This window comes from Sminthopsis crassicaudata, chromosome 3, assembly GCF_048593235.1.
Source record: "Sminthopsis crassicaudata isolate SCR6 chromosome 3, ASM4859323v1, whole genome shotgun sequence".
Taxonomy (NCBI): Eukaryota; Metazoa; Chordata; class Mammalia; order Dasyuromorphia; family Dasyuridae; genus Sminthopsis; species Sminthopsis crassicaudata.
In genome coordinates, this window is record NC_133619.1 from 514,164,625 (window position 1) to 514,185,895 (window position 21,271).

The 21,271-nt window shown below is 34.9% G+C and overlaps 1 protein-coding gene across 4 annotated transcripts in view; it reads left to right on the forward strand.

The window, feature by feature from the left end:
• Window positions 1-21,271, forward strand: part of UVRAG (UV radiation resistance associated) — a 424,520-nt gene that overhangs the window by 176,164 nt on the left and 227,085 nt on the right. For all 4 annotated transcript variants that reach the window (XM_074304111.1, XM_074304114.1, XM_074304113.1 and 1 more), the window contains 2 exons: window positions 2,802-2,928; window positions 19,060-19,144. In XM_074304111.1, the coding sequence (XP_074160212.1) occupies window positions 2,802-2,928; window positions 19,060-19,144 (212 nt within the window). The remainder of the gene's footprint in view (window positions 1-2,801; window positions 2,929-19,059; window positions 19,145-21,271) is intronic.

Genomic DNA, 21,271 nt, shown 5'->3' on the forward strand with positions numbered 1-21,271 from the left:
ATTGGTGAGGTCTATAATCTTATACCACTCATCTTGGATCTGGACCACTTGTACGTATCACATTGACAATGTCAGGAACAGCATTAGGGATGGGCATGAAAACTTTGTTTAGCCTCTCTATTTACCATAAGTTGCCAGGGACCCTCTATCTTTCTTATAGGTCACAGATGATTGTAAGAAGAAGTTAGTATAAGGAGTCTTCCAGCTTCCTTTATCATTGTATGTAAAGAAGAAATATCACTATTGGCCCCATCTTGTTTGGTGTTAAATATATAGGGTGGTTTTAATCCCTATCTATAATAACCTGCAAAGGGATTTTTGAGATAGTTTGCCCAGATTCTGATTGCCAGGAGTTCATGGTATCTCTTTTCTCTGTTTTCTATGGTCTGTAATTTCATGTGGATGATCCAGGTGAGGCAGGACCTTTGAGGAAAAAATCAGGTTCATTAAGTTTAAATGGTGTTGAAGCATTCCCATTTCCCTGTGTTGGATTTCATTGTAGAGTTTTGCTAGTACCTCCCACAGGCTAGCTATCAATAGGCTTTCTTATCTCTTCTGTATTTCGAGCCATTCTCAAAGTACTCTATGAGACAGTTATCTCTCTTTGCCTAACTAAGAAGGTGAAGAGCTCTGTACCCTTATCTTGAGAGTACTTATTGTTTAGACTACCACTATCTAAATTTTCTGTTCCAGACCACATTAGAATAGTTCTGTTGTAATAAAGGTCCATATCAGCTGGGATTCAGCTTAGATGGATGGATGTAATTGTCCTCTAGACAGGTTGGTCATTGGATATGACATGTCATCTCATCCCCAATAGATTAAATCAATTTATCAGGCTCATTTATTTTAGAAATATTCACCCCTCCCTTATAGATCCTCATATGGGTAAAACTATCTTAACCACCTTAAAAAAGCCAAAGAACAGCCTTTATTTGGAGCTTAAAACCGATTGATCCTTCCTTGAAGGGCTATAGTAAGTCCCTGGACAGCTCCTCAAGCCTATGTAACTGCTGTGGAACTGTCTTCATGGTGGCTCTATTGAACCATGACCTCATCAGTTACACACCAGTGACTCATTAAGTGCTCTTGAATCCTTCCTGATTTCCAGGTGGTAAAAGCCCACCCAGGCCCTCTTCTCTCTGTAGGAGAAATTATATGTTGTGGTGTAGTAAAAGGATAATCCCTGGGCTTTCTTACCACATGTTCCCAAGTCTGTTCCCCACAACAAAAGCTGCTGGCTTATGACTTGGGTATCAGTGTGATACATTGGTGCATTGGCTGAGACCTGTTGCTATGAGCTGTGGCTTGAACCTTAGCTTCTTGAGTCAATCTTTGAGGGCAAAACTAGCCTAATTGAAGGTGGTGGTGAAATGAGAGGCAGTAACTCAATTAGACAGGGATTTGTCATGAGTGGCATACAAGGGACATTAATTAACAAGCAATTCTTTTAAGGGTTAGGGATTCAAGATAGTTGCTATTTTCAAGGAGCAAGGCAAGAAGAATTTTACCGGGAGAAGAATGCAACAGATGAAGAAAAGGGAAGTAGGGAAAGAAGTGTTTGAGGTTGAGAGTGAAGGGAAGTTTGCAGTGAGTGACCAGGAAATAAGGTGGTGTCTTGGTTCCAGGCAAGTTAAATTAGAAACTCTCTTATCAGGGCCCATGTGGAATTCTGTTTTTTAGTGACCAGAGAGAGAAGATGTGGTAATGAAGATCAGTTAGAAGTGGCTTAGTTTGTAGTTAATATGGCCAGAAAATATTTAGGGATTTCAGAGTTATTTCAATTCATTTCTGATGATTTCTACTGTACTTCAGCTAGTGTGAAATTGAACAAATAGTTTTGTGTCTTCCATCTGGAAGCTGGTTGGAGCAGTGGATAGAACATTAGGTCTAGAGTTAGGAAGACCTGAGTTTAGATTTGGCCTCAGATAATTTCTAGCTGTATGATCCTGGACAAATTATGAAACTTCTTTATCCCTGTTTGCTCGATTGACAATAGTATCTTTCTCACCAGATTGTTGTAAGGATCAAATTGAGATATTGTAGAGTACTTAGCAGAGTACCTGGTAATTACAATTCTCATAATAAATGCATCTTTTTCTTCTCCTTTCATACCATCTTTTCAAAATGAAGGGAGAAAAAAAATCAATAAAAGTTTTCATTTATATAGTATACTAATGTCATAAAGTACATTCAAATAACTTCAGTTATTCCTCATAATAATCCTATGAAGTAGAAAGTTTATTATTATCCCCATTTTACAGATGGAAAGACTGAAACTTAGAAGGGCTAAAGGACTTGCCCAAAGGCGAGTAACAAGTGATTGATACAACTAACATTTAAACCCAAGTCTTCCTGTAAGAGTTCAGTATTTCTCCTCATTATCTGGCACTGCCTTGTAATGTAAACATCAGATGGTTTCTGAAGCATCTATGACTCAAAAGAATGCTCTTCCATTGCAGATTATTTATATTTCTAATTAGATTCTCAGCATCTTAGATATTAGAACTGGAAGGAACTTTAGAAATCATCTACTCTAGCTTTCTCTTTTTTGTATAAAGAAAAAAAACCCAAAACATGTTGGAAACATGATCTTCCAGAATTAACCAGGCCGGTAGCAGCAGGATTCATACTTAGATGTTTCTGACAGTTGGGTTGGACTGTAAGTTCATTGAGTGTCAAGATTTTTCTTTATTTTGAAGTTTAATAAAACCCAGTTGTTTGTTGATTATTCATTGATAATTCGTTTTTAATGTTTATGAATGTTAAACATTTCTCTTTTTTTTTTTTTCTTTCTCTAGAAAAAGAAGAGTGAGTGCTTACAGTTGAAACTTTTGGTTCTACGGAATGAGTTGGAAAGACAAAAGAAAGCTTTGGGAAGGGAAGTGGCATTACTGCACAAGCAGCAAATTGCATTACAGGACAAAGGTGAGTGAAAATAATGAGATTAGATTCAGGGAATCAAATGATGAGATTAGGGTTTCTGGTGGTCAGGGAGTTAAATGATGCGAGATATTAGAACAAATGAAGAGATTTGGCTCCCCTAAATCCCTTTAGGATTTGGCACATGGCGGAGAATTGTGGGAACCCCCTTCTGGCAGCACAGAAATCCTTCTTAAAGGAATTTACAAACCCGAAAAGCTGGACTAATAAAAAGAAGTTTATTACTGGCAGGGGGAAGTTAGCCTCTGTTATGCATGAATAGAAAGACTGAATTCCTTGGTGGCAAGGCCTGACAGAGAAGTAAAGTTTCTAGTGGAGAAATCCCGACAGAGAGGTATAAAGTCTTAGGGAAATAGGTGAGGGAGATAAAGAGGAGGTAACACTGAAAGAGAATATCATTTCAATGGGCAGAGGTTTCCTTGGCATGGCATGGCATGTTAGGTCCTCTGCAAAGACTGAGCTCAAAATTAGCTCATTTTATAAGCCTTGGCTACATGCTGGGGGTTGCTCTTGATGGGGGTTAGTCAGCATAGCTTGAGCGGGAATTGAATAGAATTGAATGAGTCTTTAATTCAATAGGGTTGGAATTCTCTAGCTATGGACTCAACTAGCCCCACCTAGATAAACCACTTTGTCTTGATTCCCTGGGGCGGGACTCACAGAGGCAGGGTTCAAGGAGAATTTCTCCTTGAAGCAGTTTTCAGAGAGTTTCAGGGTATTCTGTTTCAGGCTCACCTCATCAAAAGCACAGAGGAAGAGTTATCTCTCACACTTGTATATTAGTTTTTGGTTTTTGTTTTTTGTTTTTTCCCTTCCTCTCTCTATACTCCATGTATTCCTCTTTCTGTAAATAGAATAAAACCAAGAGAAAAAAAAATTTCTTCTTTCTCATCTAATTATGGCTAATGAATTTTCATTTGACTATAAAATACAATGAATCTGTGTGATCTAAGTAAAATAATTTATTGACATTTGTATTTGAAATGACCTAATAGTTTGCTGTTTGCTAAATTGAATTCTCAAAATTTTTCTCTTTATCCTATGTAGTGCTTTGTAATTAATATTTCAGTATGGATGCTTCTTCTCTTGATATAACTCTGTTTGGCATTCAAATTCCTTCATAATCCACCTTCCTTCTACTTTCTAATCCTTTTACACCTTTTTCCATGACCTGTACTCTTGGATCCAGTGACAGTAGTTTTTCTGGATGTTCCATGAGCAAGACACCCAATTTTTTATCCCCAGAATATTCTCCCTATTCTTTTCCAAGTAATGACCTCCCTGGCTTCCTTTAATTCTTAATTGAAATCCTCCTTTCTTCTTCTACCCCTTTTAATCCCAGTGCCTTCCCTTTGTTAATTATTTATTTATCCAGTATTTAGCTTTCTCTGTACATATTTGGTTGCATGTTGTCTCCCTCATTAGATTATAAGCTTTTTGAGGCAAGGGTCTTTTGCCTCTTTTTATATCCCCAGCACTTAACACAGTGCCTGACATAGACTGACATAGAATTAAGTGCTTAAATAAAAATTCTTGCACTGACTGTCTCCTTTTGGTGAGGATAAATAGTTTTTATTTCTTGGAGATTACTCAATTTAATATATGTTAATGGTTATTTCTATTTCTAATTAGATTCACAGCATTCTAGATATTAGAACTGGAAGGAACTTTAGAAATCATCTAGTCCAGCTTTCTCTTTTTTGTATAGAGAAGAAAACCATGTTGGAAACATGACCTTCCAGAATTAAATAGGTAGGCAGGTAGCAGCAGGATTCAGACTTAGATTTTTCTGACATTTGGGTTGGACTGTAAGTTCATTGAGTGTCAAGATTGTTCTTGATTTTGAAGTTTAATAAAACCCAGTTGTTTGTTGAATATTCATTGACAATTCTTTTTTAATGTTTATGAATGTTAAACATCTTTTTTTTTCTTTCTCCAGAAAAAAGGGAGTGAGTGCTTACAGTTGAAACTTTTAGTATACTTTTAGATATAGAAAGAGGGATGTTGCCACTTTCCATTGTCCTTGCCAAAAAACTTAACAGGGTGGTGGGGCAAGGGAAGAGAGAAGGAAAAGTCACTTGTTTGACATTCAGATGTGTCTGTAGGGCCTGATCTCTTGTCTGAGAACTCCTGTTTTAATCCCACAGGCATAGTGGGGGGAAATAGGATTCAAAGCTGTGAATAATCTTACAGATCACTTGTTCAAAACAGTCTACACCTGACTTCAAGGTGCAGGACCTGAACTTGGATCCCAAATTTTCCTATATGAACTTGAGTAGATTACTAAATTCCTCTGTAAAATGAGAGGATGGGACTAGATGACTGAGGATATGGTAGCTCTAGAGTGATGATTCTCATTTATCCTCTTTTTTGGAAAGGGGGAAAGAAGTTGAGACAGAGAAACTAAGTGACTTTTTGTGGTCACAAAACTAGTAAGTAGTGGAATTGAGATTTGAACATAAAATCTTTGATTTCATCTTTCTTTGCTTTTTCTACTATAACAAATAGCCTTTTTTTATAGGAAAATCCCCACATACATTTCTGCACAAAACAAATTTTATTTAGAAAGTCATCTTTACATAACACCTTAAATTTAATAGCTCACTTAGAATTCCCTCAATATGTCATATTGGTAATGAAAGTAGCTCCTGTGTGCTGTACAGTACAAATTATTTGGCTATGTTGTAATTTCATGACTTTTGATTAAATTAGTTTATAGGGAATTATGATTTACAGAAGTTATTGTTTTACTGGTTTTGCTGTGGTGGAAGAACAACATTTGTCTCTTTATAGTAGTGATTTAAAGCACTTTTAGTTGTGGTGGTGAAACAGTTCACTAATATAAATTATGCTAAAGACTTTTTAACTCAGGGTGACTTTTTTTTCCCTTTGCAAGTACTTATTTTGCCTTAGGGTTTTGAGCCTGTGACCTTGGAGTTAGATCTGATAGGTTGGAACTTCTGATTTTTTAATTTGGGCCTTGCTATTGATTCCTCTGAACAACCAAAAAAGGAATTACTCCAAGTTTGTCTTTTTACACATCTATTCATCATGGCTCACTACACTCCTATAGCACCATATGGATTAATTCAAATTCTTGGGAGAATTAAGGGGTATATGTATGTGTGTGTATCTGTGTGTGTGTGTGTGTCTGTGTGTGTGTATGTAAAATATACAGAGTTTATATGTAAAAATTCTGCAAGACAGTATTTTATTAAAGAGATCCCAAAAATAGATTTTACTCATGGTGATGGCATTGTGAGGGATGTAGAAGACCCTTACCCAAAATGACTACTCAGAGATCATTCAGTAGAAAGCAGAAAAGTGGTTTATTAATAAATTCTCATGAGAATGAGCAATTCCACTGTAAGGAGGGAGAGAAAGCTCACAGTAGAAGGGCTAAAGAAGTAATAAAGATATATAGCTTTTATACGAGAGATTACATCACATTTAATAATCTAAATATTGATAACATTGAACAAGGATAAATGTCATCATTTCTTGTTAAGTAAATATATCTAAAGTTTTAAGTAAATATTGGCTTGCACAAACCACACTTATGCAGGTCACAGGGACATAGAAATAATAAAAAATACAGAAAAATAATTTAACCATTCCTGTAAGTTCTTCACTTTATCTCTCCATTCCACACAGCACATTGAATCACTAAAACTCATTTCCGCTTTATTTTGCCTTCTGTGTAATAAGACCTATTTCTCCGCAATGTTGAAGAGGTTTTTAAGTTTTGTAGTTTGAGAGTAACTTCTAGGAAATCTAAGAAATAAATTCTTTTGTATTACTGATTTTTTTAAAGACACCCAAAACTCACAAGTAGATTTTAATTTAAAACACAGATTAATAGTTTGACTTATGACATTGCCTTTAAAACTCAAGTTCTGTAATGCATTATGCCTTCAAGAACAGTACAAGTGTTAGGATTACTAGGTGAGAACTCAGGTTGTCTGGACAGTGACAAGGATTTTAAGGAGACACTAATGAAGTTATATCTACTTCTTCATTAATGTCAACATTTATTAAGCACCTACTATGTGTTATTGTACTGAGTGCTAGGAAGCAAAAAGAGGCAGAAGACTTTTCCTATCCTGAAGTAGCTTACAATTAAATGGAGGAGATGATATGCAAACTGTCTACAAGATAAATACGAAATAATTAAAAGAGAGAAGAGACTGGAATCAAGAAGAATTAGGAAATGCTTCCTGTAGAAACTGTAGGACTTTAGATGGAAATTAAAAGAAGCTGGGGAAGTCAGTAGTTGGAATGGAGGAGAGAGAGGATTCCAGACATGGAGACAGCCAGAGAATATACATGGCATCAAGAGATAAAGGGTCTTGTTTGTGGGACAGACAGGAGACCAGTGTCACTGGATCCAAGAGTACATGTTGAGGCATGAAGTGTAAAAGAACTGAAAAGGGAGGAGAGAGAGGATCTTGTATTTGCTCCTAGAGGTGATAGGAAGTCACAGGAGATTAATGAGTAGGAGGTGACTCCGATCAGATTTTCATTTAAGAAAATAACTTTAATGGTTGCATGGGGGGGGGGTAGGTAGATTGGATTAGGAAGAGAAGACTTGAGGTAGCTTGACCCACCACTTGGCTCTTGTGGTAATAAGAGCCTGCTCCAGAGTGAGGGCATATTCCAGAGGTGTTACATAGGTGAAATTCACAGACTTGTCAATTGCTTGGATGTGTAGGGAGGTGAGAGATCAAGAGGCCTCCAGGAGGCCTCTGATATGTGAGCTTGAGAGACTTGGGGGGAATGACATTACCCTCTCCAAGAATAAGGAAGGTGGGGGCAGGGCAATGTAGAGGGGGGGGAAAGATGATGGGTTCTCTTTTGGACATATGGAAATTTTTTTTTTTTTTTTTGGTGATTTTTTTTTTTATTTAATTTTTATTTAATTTTATCATTATAACTTTTTTTTTTTTTGGACAGTACATATGCATGGGTAATTTTTTACAACATTATCCCTTGCACTTACTTCTATTCAGATTTTTTCCCTTCCTCCCCCAATCCCCTCCCCCAGATGGCAGGCAGTCTTATACATGTTAAATATATTACATTATATTCTAGATACAATATATGTGTGTAGAACCGAATTTCTTGTTGCACAGGAAGAATTGGATTCAGAAGGTAAAAATAACAGTTTACACTCATTTCTCAGTGTTCCTTTTCTGGATGGAGCTGATTCTCTCCATCATTGATCACTTGGAACTGGATTAGCTCTTCTCTATGTTGAAGATATCCACTTCCATCAGAATACATCCTCATACAGTATCATTGTTGAAGTGTATAATGATCTTCTGGTTCTGCTCATTTCACTTAGCATCAGTTGATGTAAGTCTCTCCAAGCCTCTCTGTATTCCTCCTGTTGGTCATTTCTTACAGAACAATAATATTCCATAACATTCATATACCATAATTTACCCAACCATTCTCCAATTGATGGACATCCATTCATCTTCCAGCTTCTAGCCACCATGAAAAGGGCTGCCACAAAAATTTTGGCACATACAGGTCCCTTTCCCTTCTTTAGTAGTTCCTTGGGGTATAAGCCCAGTAGTAGTACGGCTGGGTCAAAGGGTATGCACATTTTGATAACTTTTTGGGCATAATTCCAGATTGCTCTCCAGAATGGTTGGATTCTTTCACAACTCCACCAACAATGCATCAGTGTCCCAGTTTTCCCACAGCCCCTCCAACATTCATCGTTATTTGTTCCTGTCATCTTAGCCAATCTGACAGGTGTGTAATGATATCTCAGAGTTGTCTTAATTTGCATTTCTCTGATCAATAGTGATTTGGAACACTTTCATATGAGTGGAAATAGTTTTAATTTCATCATCTGAAAATTGTCTGTTCATATCCTTTGACCATTTATCAATTGGAGAATGGCTTGATTTCTTATAAATTAAAGTCAATTCTCTGTATATTTTGGAGATGAGGCCTTTATCAGAACCTTTAACTGTAAAAATGTTTTCCCAATTTGTTACTTCCCTTCTAATCTTGTTTGCATTAGTTTTGTTTGTGCAGAAACTTTTTAATTTGGTGTAATCAAAATGTTCTATTTTGTGATCAATAATGGTCTCTAGTTCTCCCTTGGACACAAACTCCTTCCTCCTCCACAAGTCTGAGAGGTAAACCATCCCATGTTCCTCCAATTTATTTATGATTTCGTTCTTTATGCCTAAATCTTGGACCCATTTTGATCTAATCTTAGTATGTGGTGTTAAATGTGGGTCCATGCCTAGTTTCTGCCATACTAATTTCCAGTTTTTCCAGCAGTTTTTGTCAAATAATAAATTCTTATCCCAAAAGTTGGGATCTTTGGGTTTGTCAAACACTAGATTGCTATTTTTATTCACTATCTTGCCCTGTGAACCTAACTTATGCCCATTGATCAACTAGTCTATTTCTTAGCCAATACCAAATGGTTTTGGTGACTGTTGCTTTATAATACAGTTCTAGATCAGGTACAGCTAGACCACCTTCACTTAATTTTTTTTTCATTACTTCCCTTGAAATTCTCGACCTTTTGTTGTTCCATATGAATTCTGTTGTTATTTTTTCTAGGTTATTAAAATAGTTTCTTGGAAGTCTGATTGGTATAGCATTAAATAAATAGATTAGTTTAGGGAGTATTGTCATCTTAATTATATTCGCTCGGCCTATCCAAGAGCACTGAATGTCTTTCCAATTATTTAAATCTGATTTTATTTTTGTGGCAAGTGTTTTGTAATTTTGCTCATATAATTCCGACCGTTATTTTGAATGGAATTTCTCTTTGTATCTCTTGCTGTTGGATTATGTTGGTAATGTATAAGAATGCTGTGGATTTATGTGGATTTATTTTGTATCCTGCAACTTTGCTAAAATTCTGAATTATATCTATTAGCTTTTTAGCAGAGTCTTTGGGGTTCTCTAAGTATACCATCATGTCATCTGCGAAAAGTGATAATTTGATTTCCTCATATCCTACTCTAATTTGGACATATGGAATTTAAGCTTTCTACTGGACATCCAATTCAAGATGCCCTAAGAAGCAGTCAGAAATATGAGATTTTAGGTTTGCAAAGTTATCTGGGCAAGAAAAATAGATAGTAATTAAATCCACGGGAGCTGATGAGCGATCACTAAGTAAAATAGTGTAGAGGGAGAAGTGAAGAGATCCAGGTCAGAACCTTGAGGGATACCTACAATTAAAGGCAGAATCTTGAGTAAAAGAGACAGAATAGGAGTGGTCAAGCAAGTAGGAGGAAAAGTAAGAGAGAGTTCAGTCTCAAAAACATACCAAGGGGAGATTATCAAGCAAAAAAGAGTGATCAGGAGTATCAAAGGTTGCTGAGAAATCAGGGAGAAGGAGCTGAGATGGATTGGACAGCAAAGAGATCATTAGTTACTCAGTAGAGAATAGTTCTGGTGGAATGAGAGATTAGAAGCAAAGTTGTAAAGAATTTAGGGCAGAGTGAGAGACGAAAAAGTAGAGGCATCTCTTGTAAACAACCTTTTAAGGAGTTTATATACAAAAACCCTAAGGGATATAGAATAATAGTTAGTGGGGATAGAAGGTTCAATTGAGTTTTTGAGGATGTGGGAGATATGAACATGTTTTTAGGCAGGAGAAAATGAGCCAGTTGAGAGCTATAGAAGGAAAATAAATAAAAAAGTGAGGATGACAGAGGGGGAAGTCTGTTAGAGGAGACAGGATGAAATGGGATTGCTTGAACAAGGTAGATATAATAATAGACTTAGAAGTTAGGCTACTGACTTCCGGCCAAGATGGCGGAGGGGACACACCTGCTTAAGCTCTGCGTTTTCTCTCAGAATTTATTTCATGACAAGCCTTGGAATTAGTGCTTGACTATAAAAAAAACCCACAAATAATTACCAACAGAAGACATCCTTGAAATTCCCCAGAAAAGATCTGTTTTTGCTCAGGGGTGGGGACAAACAGATCTGGCGCAGGCTGAGGGCAAGCATCGAGAGAGCAGGCAGGCAGCTCACATTGCACAGGCTTGAGGGGGGGAGGGGTGCAATCTCAGTCTTTTCTGTGGAACGACCTTTACCCCAGTGTGTCTTGGCAGCAAGCCAGGATCAGCAGAAAAGCTGTAAACACCAGAGGTAAAGAATAAAACCCCAAAAAGCTAGCATCTCTCGGGACCTGGCCATCCCCATCCCCACCCAGAGTGACTCAATGAGTTCTTAGAGTCTCAGAGCGCAGACTCAGCACAGCCATCAATGCCTGTTAGTGCCTTGCTGCTGTCCCCTACAGTCTGTAGAGGAAGCTCAGAAAGGCCATCCAGCCCCCCCAAAATAAGCAGAATGCATTTGTTTTTCTTGTTAATTTGTTTTCTTCGATTCCCGCTCTGACAAAATGAGCAAAAAATTTAAAAGGACTCTAACCATTGATAGCTTCTATATAGATAACTAGCAGACTTTAAACCATGAGGAGACTAAAAACTCCAGAGCAATCCCCAAAGGGAGCTATGATCTGCTCCTCAATACACAAAACAGTCATAGAAGAAATCAAAAAGGCTCTCACAAGAGAGCTAGAAGAGAAATGGGAAAAGGAAAGGGAAGCTTGGCAAGAGTCTGGAGAAGTCATCCCAGGCATTTAAAGACATAGTGGATAAAGAAATCAAATCATTGAGAAACGAAATTAGCAAGTTGGAAAAAGAAAATAACTCCCTAAAAAATAAAATTGACGAAATGGGAAAAAATTCCATAGAACAAAACAACTCACTTAAAAACTCAAGTGGACAATTAGAAAAAGATATTTTTAAAAAGTGAGTGAAGAAAATACTTCATTGAAAATCAGAATCGAACAAATAGAATTGAATGACTTGAGGAGACACCAAAAATCAGTCAAGGAAAACCAAAAAAGTGAAACAATGGGAAAAAAAACCCCATCAAACACCTTCTTGGGAAAACAACAAACCTGGAAAATAGATCCAAGATAGACAATCTGAGAATAATTGGACTCCCTGAAAAATATGATGAAAAAAAGAGCCTGAACACTATTTTCCAGGAAATTATAAAAAAGAGAACTAAAAAAACAAAAAACAAACAAACAAAAAAAAAACTGCCCAGATGTTTTAGAAACAGAAGGTAAAATAAATATTGAAAGAATTCATTGATCACCTACTGAAAGGGATCCTAAAATCAAAACGCCAAGAAATATAGTGGACAAATTATAGAACCATAAGATGAAGGAAAAAATACTTGCAAGCTGCTAGAAAAAATCAATTCAAATATGGAAGAGCCACAATAAGGATTACTCATGATCTAGCAGCATCTACATTAAAGGATCAAAGGGCCTGGAATATGATATTCTGAAAGGCTAAGGAACTTGGTATGCAGCCAAGAATAACTTACCCAGCAAAAATGAACATCTTTTTCCAGGGAAGAAGATAGACATTCAACGAAATAAATGAATTCCATCCATTCTTGATGAAAAAACCATATCTGAACAAAAAGTTTGATCTCCAAATATAGAACTCAAGAGATTCCTAAAAATGTAAAAAGAAATTTTGAGAACTATATTTCTGCCATAAAGATATATAAAGAACACATGTATGATTTGTTCTAGAAACTAGAGGTGTAAAGGAAATTAATCAGAAAAAAGGGTGGTACTACATCTCATTATATCTGAGAGAAAGAATGGGGTGGGGGATGAACATATTCTCATTAGAATTGGCTTAAAGAGAAAAATATAGACATATTCAATTTATAGTGAAACTCCTATTTCATTGAAAAGTGGAAGAGGAAAAGTGAAAAGGGAAAGAGTAAGCTAAGGGGAAGGGAATACAGAAATTGTGAGGAAAAGGGGTAAAATAGGGGAGGAACTCTAAGGTTGAGAGGGATAGTAAAAAGGGAGGACTGTGAGAAGTAAGTGGTGCTTACAAATTTAATACTGGGGAGGAGGGGAAGGAAAGGAGAAAGCATAAGTAGGGGTTAATAAGATGGCAAGTAATACAGAATTAGTAATTTTAATCATAAATGTGAATGGGGTACACTCCCCCATAAAGAGGAAGCAGTTAGCAGACTAGATTAAAAGTCAGAATCCTACAATATGTTGTTTACAGGAAACACACCTAAAACATGGTGATACATACAGAATAAAGGTAAAAGGTTGGAGCAGAATCTACTATACTTCAGGTGAAGCCATAAAAGCAGGGGTAGATATCCTCATCTCAGATCAAGCAAAAGCAAAAATTGATCTAATTAAAAGAGATAAGGAAGGGCGCTATATCTTGTTAAAGGATACCCTAGATGATGAAGCAATATCAATATTAAACATATATGCACCAAGTGGTGTACATTTAAATTCTTAAAAGACAAAGTAAGAGCTGCAAGAAGAAATAGACAGCAAAACTATAATAGTGGGAGATCTCAACATTGCAGTTTCAGAATTAGATAAATCAAACCACAATATAAATAAGAAAGAAGTCAAAGAGGTAAATAGAATACTACAAAAATTAGATATGATAGATCTTTGGAGAAAACTAAATAGAGACACAAAGGAGTATACTTTCTTCTAAGCAGTTCATGGGACCTATACAAAAATTGACCATATGTTAGGACATAAAAATCTCAAACTCAAATGCAGTAAGGCAGAAATAGTAAATGCATCCTTTTCAGACCATGACGCAATGAAAATTACATTCAATAAAAAGCCAGGGGAAAATAGACCAAAAAATAATTGGAAACTAAATAATCTCATACTAAAGAATGATTGGGTGAAACAGCAAACCATAGACATAATTAATAACTTCACCTAAGAAAATGACCATAATGAGATGTCATACCAAAATGTGTGGGATGCAGCCAAAGCAGTAATAAGGGGAAATTTTATATCTCTAGAGGCCTATTTACATAAAATAGAGAAAGAGAAGGTCAATGAATTGCACTTGTAACTAAAAATGCTAGAAAGGGGAACAAATAAATCTCTAGACAAACACAAAACTTGAAATTCTAAAACTAAAAGGAGAGATTAATAATATTAAAAGTTTAAAAAACAACTATTGAATTAATTAATTTTTATTCTATTAAAAAAGCAACAAAATAGACAAACCCTTAATAAATCTGATTTTAAAAAAGGAAAGGAAAATCAAATTGTTAGTCTTAAAAATGAAAAGGGAGAATTCACCACTAATGAAGAGGAAATTAGAGGAATACTTAGGAGTTACTTTGCCCAAATTTATGTCAATAAATTCGATAACTTAAAGGAAATGGAAGAATATCTTCAAAAATATAGCTTGCCCAGATTAATAGAGGAAGAAGTAAATTGGTTAAACAGTGCCATCTTAGAAAAATAAATAGAACAAGCTATTAACCAACTCCCTAAGGAAAAATTCCCAGGACCAGATGGATTTACATGTGAATTCTACCAAACATTTAAAGAACAATTAACTCCAATGTTATATAAACTATTTGAAAAAATAGGAATTGAAGGAGTCCTACCAAATTCCTTTTGTGACACAGACATGGTACTGATAACTAAACCAGGTAAGTTGAAAACAGAGAAAGAAAATTATAGATCAATCTCCTTAATGAATATTGATGCTAAAATCTTAAATAAAACATCAGCAAAAAGACTACAGGAAATCATCCCTAGGGTAATACACTATGACCAAGTGGAATTTATACCAGGAATGCAGGGATGGTTCAATATTAGGAAAACTATTACCATAATTGATTATATCAATAACCAAATTAACAAAAAAACATATGATCATCTCAATAGATGCAGAAAAAATATTTGACAAAATCCAACATCCATTCATACTAAAAACAATTGAGGGTATAGAAATAAATGGATTATTCCTTAAAATAATCAGGACCATATATTGAAAACCATCAGTAGGCGTCATATATAATGGGGATAAACTGGAACCTTTCTCAAAGATCAAGAGTGAAACAAGGTTGCCCACTATCACCATTATTATTCAATATTGTATTAGAAACTCTAGCCTTAGCAATAAGAGTCAAAAAAGAGATTAAAGGAATTAAAATAGTTAAGTGAGAAAACCAAATTATTACTCTTTGCAGATGATATGATGGTATACTTAGAGAACCCCAAAGATTCTACTAAAAAGCTATTAGAAATAATTCACAGCTTTAGCAAAGTTGCCGGATACAAAACAAATCCACATAAATCCTCAGCATTTTTATATATCACCACCAAAATCCAATAGCAAGAGATACAAAGAGAAATTCCATTCAAAACAAATGTCGAGAGTATAATATATTTGGGAATTCATCTACCAAAGAAAAGTCAGGAATTATATGAGCAAAATTACAAAACACTTGCCACAAAAATAGTTAGATTTAAATAATTGGAAAGACATTAAGTACTCTTGGATAGGCCGAGCAAATATAATAAAGATGACAATACTCCCTAAACTAATGTATTTATTTAGTGCTATACCAATCAGACTCCCAAGAAACTATTTTAATGACCTAGAAAAAAATAACAACAAAATTCACATGGAAGAACAAAAGGTCAAGAATTTCAAGGGAATTAATGAAAAAAAAAAATCAGATGAAGGTGGCCTAGCTGTACCTGATCTAAAGATATAAAGCAGCAGTCACCAAAACCATGTGGTATTGGCTAAGAAATAGACTAGTTGATCAGTGGAACAGGTAGGTACTCAGGACAAAATAGGGTACAACTATAGCAATCTAGTGTTTCACAGACCCAAAGATCCCAACTTTTGGAATAAGAATTCATTATTTGACAAAAACTACTGGGAAAAGTGAAAATTAGTATGGCAGAAATTAGGCATGGACCCACACTTAACACCACATACCAAGGTAAGATCAAAATGGGTCCATGATTTAGGCATAAAGAACAAGATCATAAATAAATTAGAGGAACATAGGATAGTTCACCTCTTAGATTTGTGGAGGAGGAAGGAATTTGTGACCAAAGGAGAACTAGGGATCATTATTGATCACAAAATATAAAATTTTGATTATATCAAATTAAAAAGCTTTTGTACAAACAAAACTAATGCAAACGTGATTAGAAGGGAAGTAACAAACTGGTAAGACATTTTTACAGTTAAAGGTTCTGATAAAGGCCTCATTTCCAAAATATATAGAGAACAGACTCTGATTTATAAGAAATCAAGCCATTCTCCAATTGATAAATGGTCAAAGGATATGAACAATTTTCAGATGATGAAATTGAAAGTATTTCCACTCATATGAAAGAGTGTTCCAAATCACTATTGATCAGAGAAATACAAATTAAGACAATCTGAGATACCACTATACACCTGTCAGACTGGCTAAGATGACAGGAACAAATAATGATGAATGTTGGAGGGGATGTGGGAAAACTGGGACACTAATGCATTGTTGGTAGAGTTGTGAAAGAATCCAACCATTTTGGAGAGCAATCTGGAATTATGCTCAAAAAGTTATCAAACTGTGCATACCCTTTGACCCAGCAGTGCTACTACTGGGCTTATATCCCAAAGAAATACTAAAGAAGGGATAGGGAACTGTATGTACCAAAATGTGTGTGGCAGCCCTTTTTGTAATGTCTAGAAACTGGAAAATGAATAGGTGCCCATTAATTGGAGAATGGTTGGCTAAATTATGGTATATGAATGTTATGGAATATTATTGTTTTGTTAGAAATGACCATCAGAATGAATACAGAGTGGCTTGGAGAGACATATATGAACTAATGCTGAATGAAATGAGCAGAACCAGGAGATCATTATACACTTCAACAGCAATACTGTATGAGGATGTATTCTGATGGAAGTGGATATCTTCAACAAAGAGAAGATCTAATTCAGTTCCAGTTGATTAATGATGGACAGAATCAGCTACACCCAGAGAAGGAACACTGGGAAATGAGTGTAATTTTTGTTTTGCATTTTTGTTTTTCTTCCTAGGTTATCTTTGCCTTCTGAATTCAATTCTTCCTATGCAACAAGAAGTTCGGTTTTGTCCACATATATTGTATCTAGGATATACTATAACATATTTAACATATATGGAACTGCCTGCTACCTAGGGAAAGGGGTGGAGGGAAGTAGGGGAAAATTCGGAACAGAAGTGAGTGCAAGGGATAATGTTTACCCATGCATACGTATTGTCCAAAAAAATTATAATTATAAAATTAATAAAAAATAAAATAAAATAAAAAAAGTTAAGCCACTTCATGTGAAGTCGAATGAAGAAACAGTGGCAAAGGGCACACGAGTGACAGGAGCTGAGGAAGAAGGGAGAAGAGGGAATTCATGATAAGTTGCCTTTTTTCCAGTAAAATATGAGGCAAGATTTGAGAGAGTAGGGGGAAGAGGAACTGTGAGACGTTTGAAAAGTGATCGAAAAGTTTGGAAGAGCCACTATTGAGAGTGAGACAGTCATTTGATAAAGGGAGGCATGATAAGATTGCCCACCTGAAAAGGACACAGTTGAAGCTATGAAATGTAAATATGTAGTGGACTTCATCGAAAAGGTTGTATGATTTTTTTCCCCCACCTTTGTTCAGGAATACATGTGAAAACTCAAAGGCTAGAAATTATAGGAATGATGCAAGGTTGAGACCCAGTTAGGCATAATGGTAACATAAAGGATTTAGGGATTCAAGAGAGGAGAAAGACTCTCAAATGTATTGATTGTGAGCGTAGAGAGGAAGAAAGTTCTATTTGAAAAGATTCTTTGTTGTTTATAAAGTTATTTTTCATGTATATTGTTTAAAAGAAATATTGCATCCAATTGAATTTAAAATACATTTATCATTTATTATAGTGCTTTATTAGAAAAGGTTTTTTTTAATTTCTTAACTAATTATTTACCTTTTTCAGTTGGATAAATGGTTAAAAATAAAAGAAGAATTTTTTCTTTGAGTAAGAGAGATTGTAAAATTTTCCTACTGTTTTCCACTACATTCTATGAGTGACATTTTCCTTTTGTCCATATTTTAAATCCAAATACAGAAATATACTTGATGACAAATCACATTTGAGACTTTATCTGGGTTGAGACAAATGTGGAAAAACTTTGTTCAAATGAAAAAAAATAAAATATAATTAAATTTACATGTAATTATAGTATGTTGAACATTTTCCAAATTATAATGTTTCATTAAAATGTTAACAAAAATTTTAAAATCAAGAAATTTCATATGAAACATACATTTTTGGTGAGAAACCTTTGATAAAGATTTAGCATCTAAGATCTATAAGCAAGTAATAGATTTTTTTCCCCCTATTACACTTACTACTCAGGAGAGGACAAGCTTAGAAGAGCACCAGATATGGTATCCTAAAACACTGGATTTGTATCCTAGTTCTGCCATGTTTTTTGTCTTTGGGGTCTAAGGCCAGTCACTTCATATCTCTGTGCTAGAGTTTCCTCTTTTCTAAAATAATGTAGAATAATGATCATTTTTCTGGACTGTTGTGAGGAGAGTTCTTTATAACAGGTTATTAATGATAATAACAATAAGTAGTATTAGTAACTGGAAATTTTCTTCTAACTTTCTTCTCTCATGCCTTATCCTCATATGGAGATAGTTCTAGGTTTTCAAAGCCATGCTAATATAGTACAAGGTCTGTGTGGTTCTATGAAGCTGGGAACATTTTGTATTGAAGTCTGCTTAGTAAGTCTGTAAAATAACACAACTTCATTGAAGAGATTCATCACTAACTTGGCTCAAGAGTGATCAATTTAACAATCTCTATAATTTGCAAAAACTGAAGTAATAGGAGGGCTGAGAGCTATAAAAGTGAAGGTAGTGCCCATATAAGCAAAAGCACCTTTTTTTTATTAAAGGTTATAGAATTTCTCATTTTCATCTCATAATTATCCATTCTGCATAAATGACAATGTTTAGCGCTTCCATTTCAGGGAACAATTCCTTCAGTAATTTTGACTTATCTGTGCCATTTACCCTTTTACCTGGTAGGCTTGTGAGGGAATGATGTAACCTTCTGGTATCTCAGGATCATAGCATCCTGCCTGGCCCATATCATGAAAACTAGCTAAGCCTGCTTCTATTGTTGAAATTGGAGACATTTCCCACTAGAAGGTTAATTCTTTTCTAAAATCTTGCCCTCTCTCTCTTTTCAGGAAACACATTTGAGACTGAACACCTCAAGCTGCAACTGCACAAGGAATCCTTAAGTGAGTTGCGAAAGGAGTGCACTGCAAAAAGGTAAATGGTGTTCACACATTAGCACTAGTAAACCCTGGTGTTGAGTGAGTGTGGAGTTTGCCTGAGGTGTGTGCAAGATGAGAGAGAGTATAATGTAATGTAAGAGCCAGCATGGTATAGCAGGAAAAACAGGAAAAGTATGGACTTGGATTCAAATCCTGCCTGTGCTTCTTTGTTTTTCTTTTTTTTTCCCCATTTCATTTTTTTCTCAATTACATGTAAAAAAATTTTTTTTAACATTCATTTTTTAAAAAATTTTGAGCTCCAAATTCTCTTCCTCCCTCTTTCCCCTCCTCCCTAATCAAGAAGGCAAGCAATGTGATATAGATTATACATGTGCAGTCAAGCAAAACATTTTCATATTAGCCATGTTGCAAAAGAAAACACAATATATGACTACAAAGGACATGGGAAGAAAGACTCTGCACCAAAGAAAGAACTGATAAATAGAAGTATGTATAGAATAAATTTATTTATATATACCTATTTGTATATAATGATAGCCATCTATGGAATAAGTTTGGGGTGGGGAAAGGAAGGAAAAACTAAATTTACATAATTGTGTTGTATGTTTGAAAGGAATAACAAATTGTGCATTGCAGATTTGCAGGTTCATGTACAGTCATCTTTGTCTTTGTACTGTGTTGTGGAAAAGCTTATTTTATTCCATAAATTAAAAATAATTTTTAATAAAGGAAAACAGACCAAACAAACAATAATAAAAAGAAAGTAAAAAAGTAGGCTTCAGTCTGCATTCAGACTTCATTAGTTCTTTTTTTGAAGGTGGATAGCATATTTTCATTATAAGTCCTTAGAAATTGTTTTTTGGTCATGGTATTGCTGAAAATGGCTAATTTATTCACAGTTGATCATTGAATTGTTATCACTGTTATTGTGTATAATGTTCTGGTTCTACTTACTTTACTCAACATCAATTCATATAAGTTTTTCCAGGTTTTTGTGAAAGCATCCTGCTCATGATTTCTTATAGTACAATAAGATTCCACTATAATCATATACACGATTTGTTTAGCTCTTCCCGAATTGATGGGCATCCCTTCAATGTCCAATTCTTTGTCACCACAAAAGAGCTGCTATAAATATTTTTGTATATGTTGGTCTTTTCCCTTTTTCTTTTATCTCTTTGAGATACAGACTTAATAATGGTATGATTAAATCAAAGGGTATGCACAATTTTAAAATTCTTTGGGCATGGTTTCAAAATGCCCTCCAGAAAGGTGTGTGTTGCTCATTTATTTCTAAGATGGCTGGCATGTCCCTATGTGATTCTGCAGGCTACCATATAGAATCTTAATTAAAGCATCAATCACATGCTTATTTTTCTTGACCCTAGTTTTCCTGTTTGTTAGTCTAGAAACTATCATCATATTTAGATCTTCATATCATGTCTATTTTGCCATTATTTTCTCATTTCTTCTTTGGGAACTTTATTTTCCCATATATTTTTTCCCATTTTCACCTTATCAAACTTTTGAATTACAGTTACCAAGTATCACAATATATCTTGATATAAAATAGTGGATTTTATTTCTCTTATCACTTCTTCTCCAACAACTAATTTGTTACTTAACCTGAATTTTTTTTTATGTTGTATTCTTTTTGAAGAAAATTATCATTATAATACTTTAATACATCATGACTAAATTGATGTTTTATAAAACAAAATTTAAACACCATTAATATAATCAATGACAAATTATGTCAAAAGAAATAACTGGTACTGATACTGATACTCTAGTCTAGAATCAGAAAAACTGGAAAATGAAAGGATTAGATAAAATTTGTATATATTTTCATTTTGATGATTAATTATTAGCAAGGCACTTTCAGAATTTTTCCCCAGCTGTAAATCTGATTCCACCATTCTTGACAAAAGGCATCATATATTAAATTCATTACTAAATGATAGGCATACCAGTGGCGCCTCTAAATATGGGCCATTTACATTTTTATGTTCTTTATAATGCATTCACTGATTGTGTCATTGGGAAAAAAAATCTATAAAGATTTATATGAAAACAGTATATTGGCTGAGGAGTAAAGAGATTATGTAAAACAATCCTTGGGGTGTAAAGAAAAACTTATTGATTAGATAATTATTAAGTA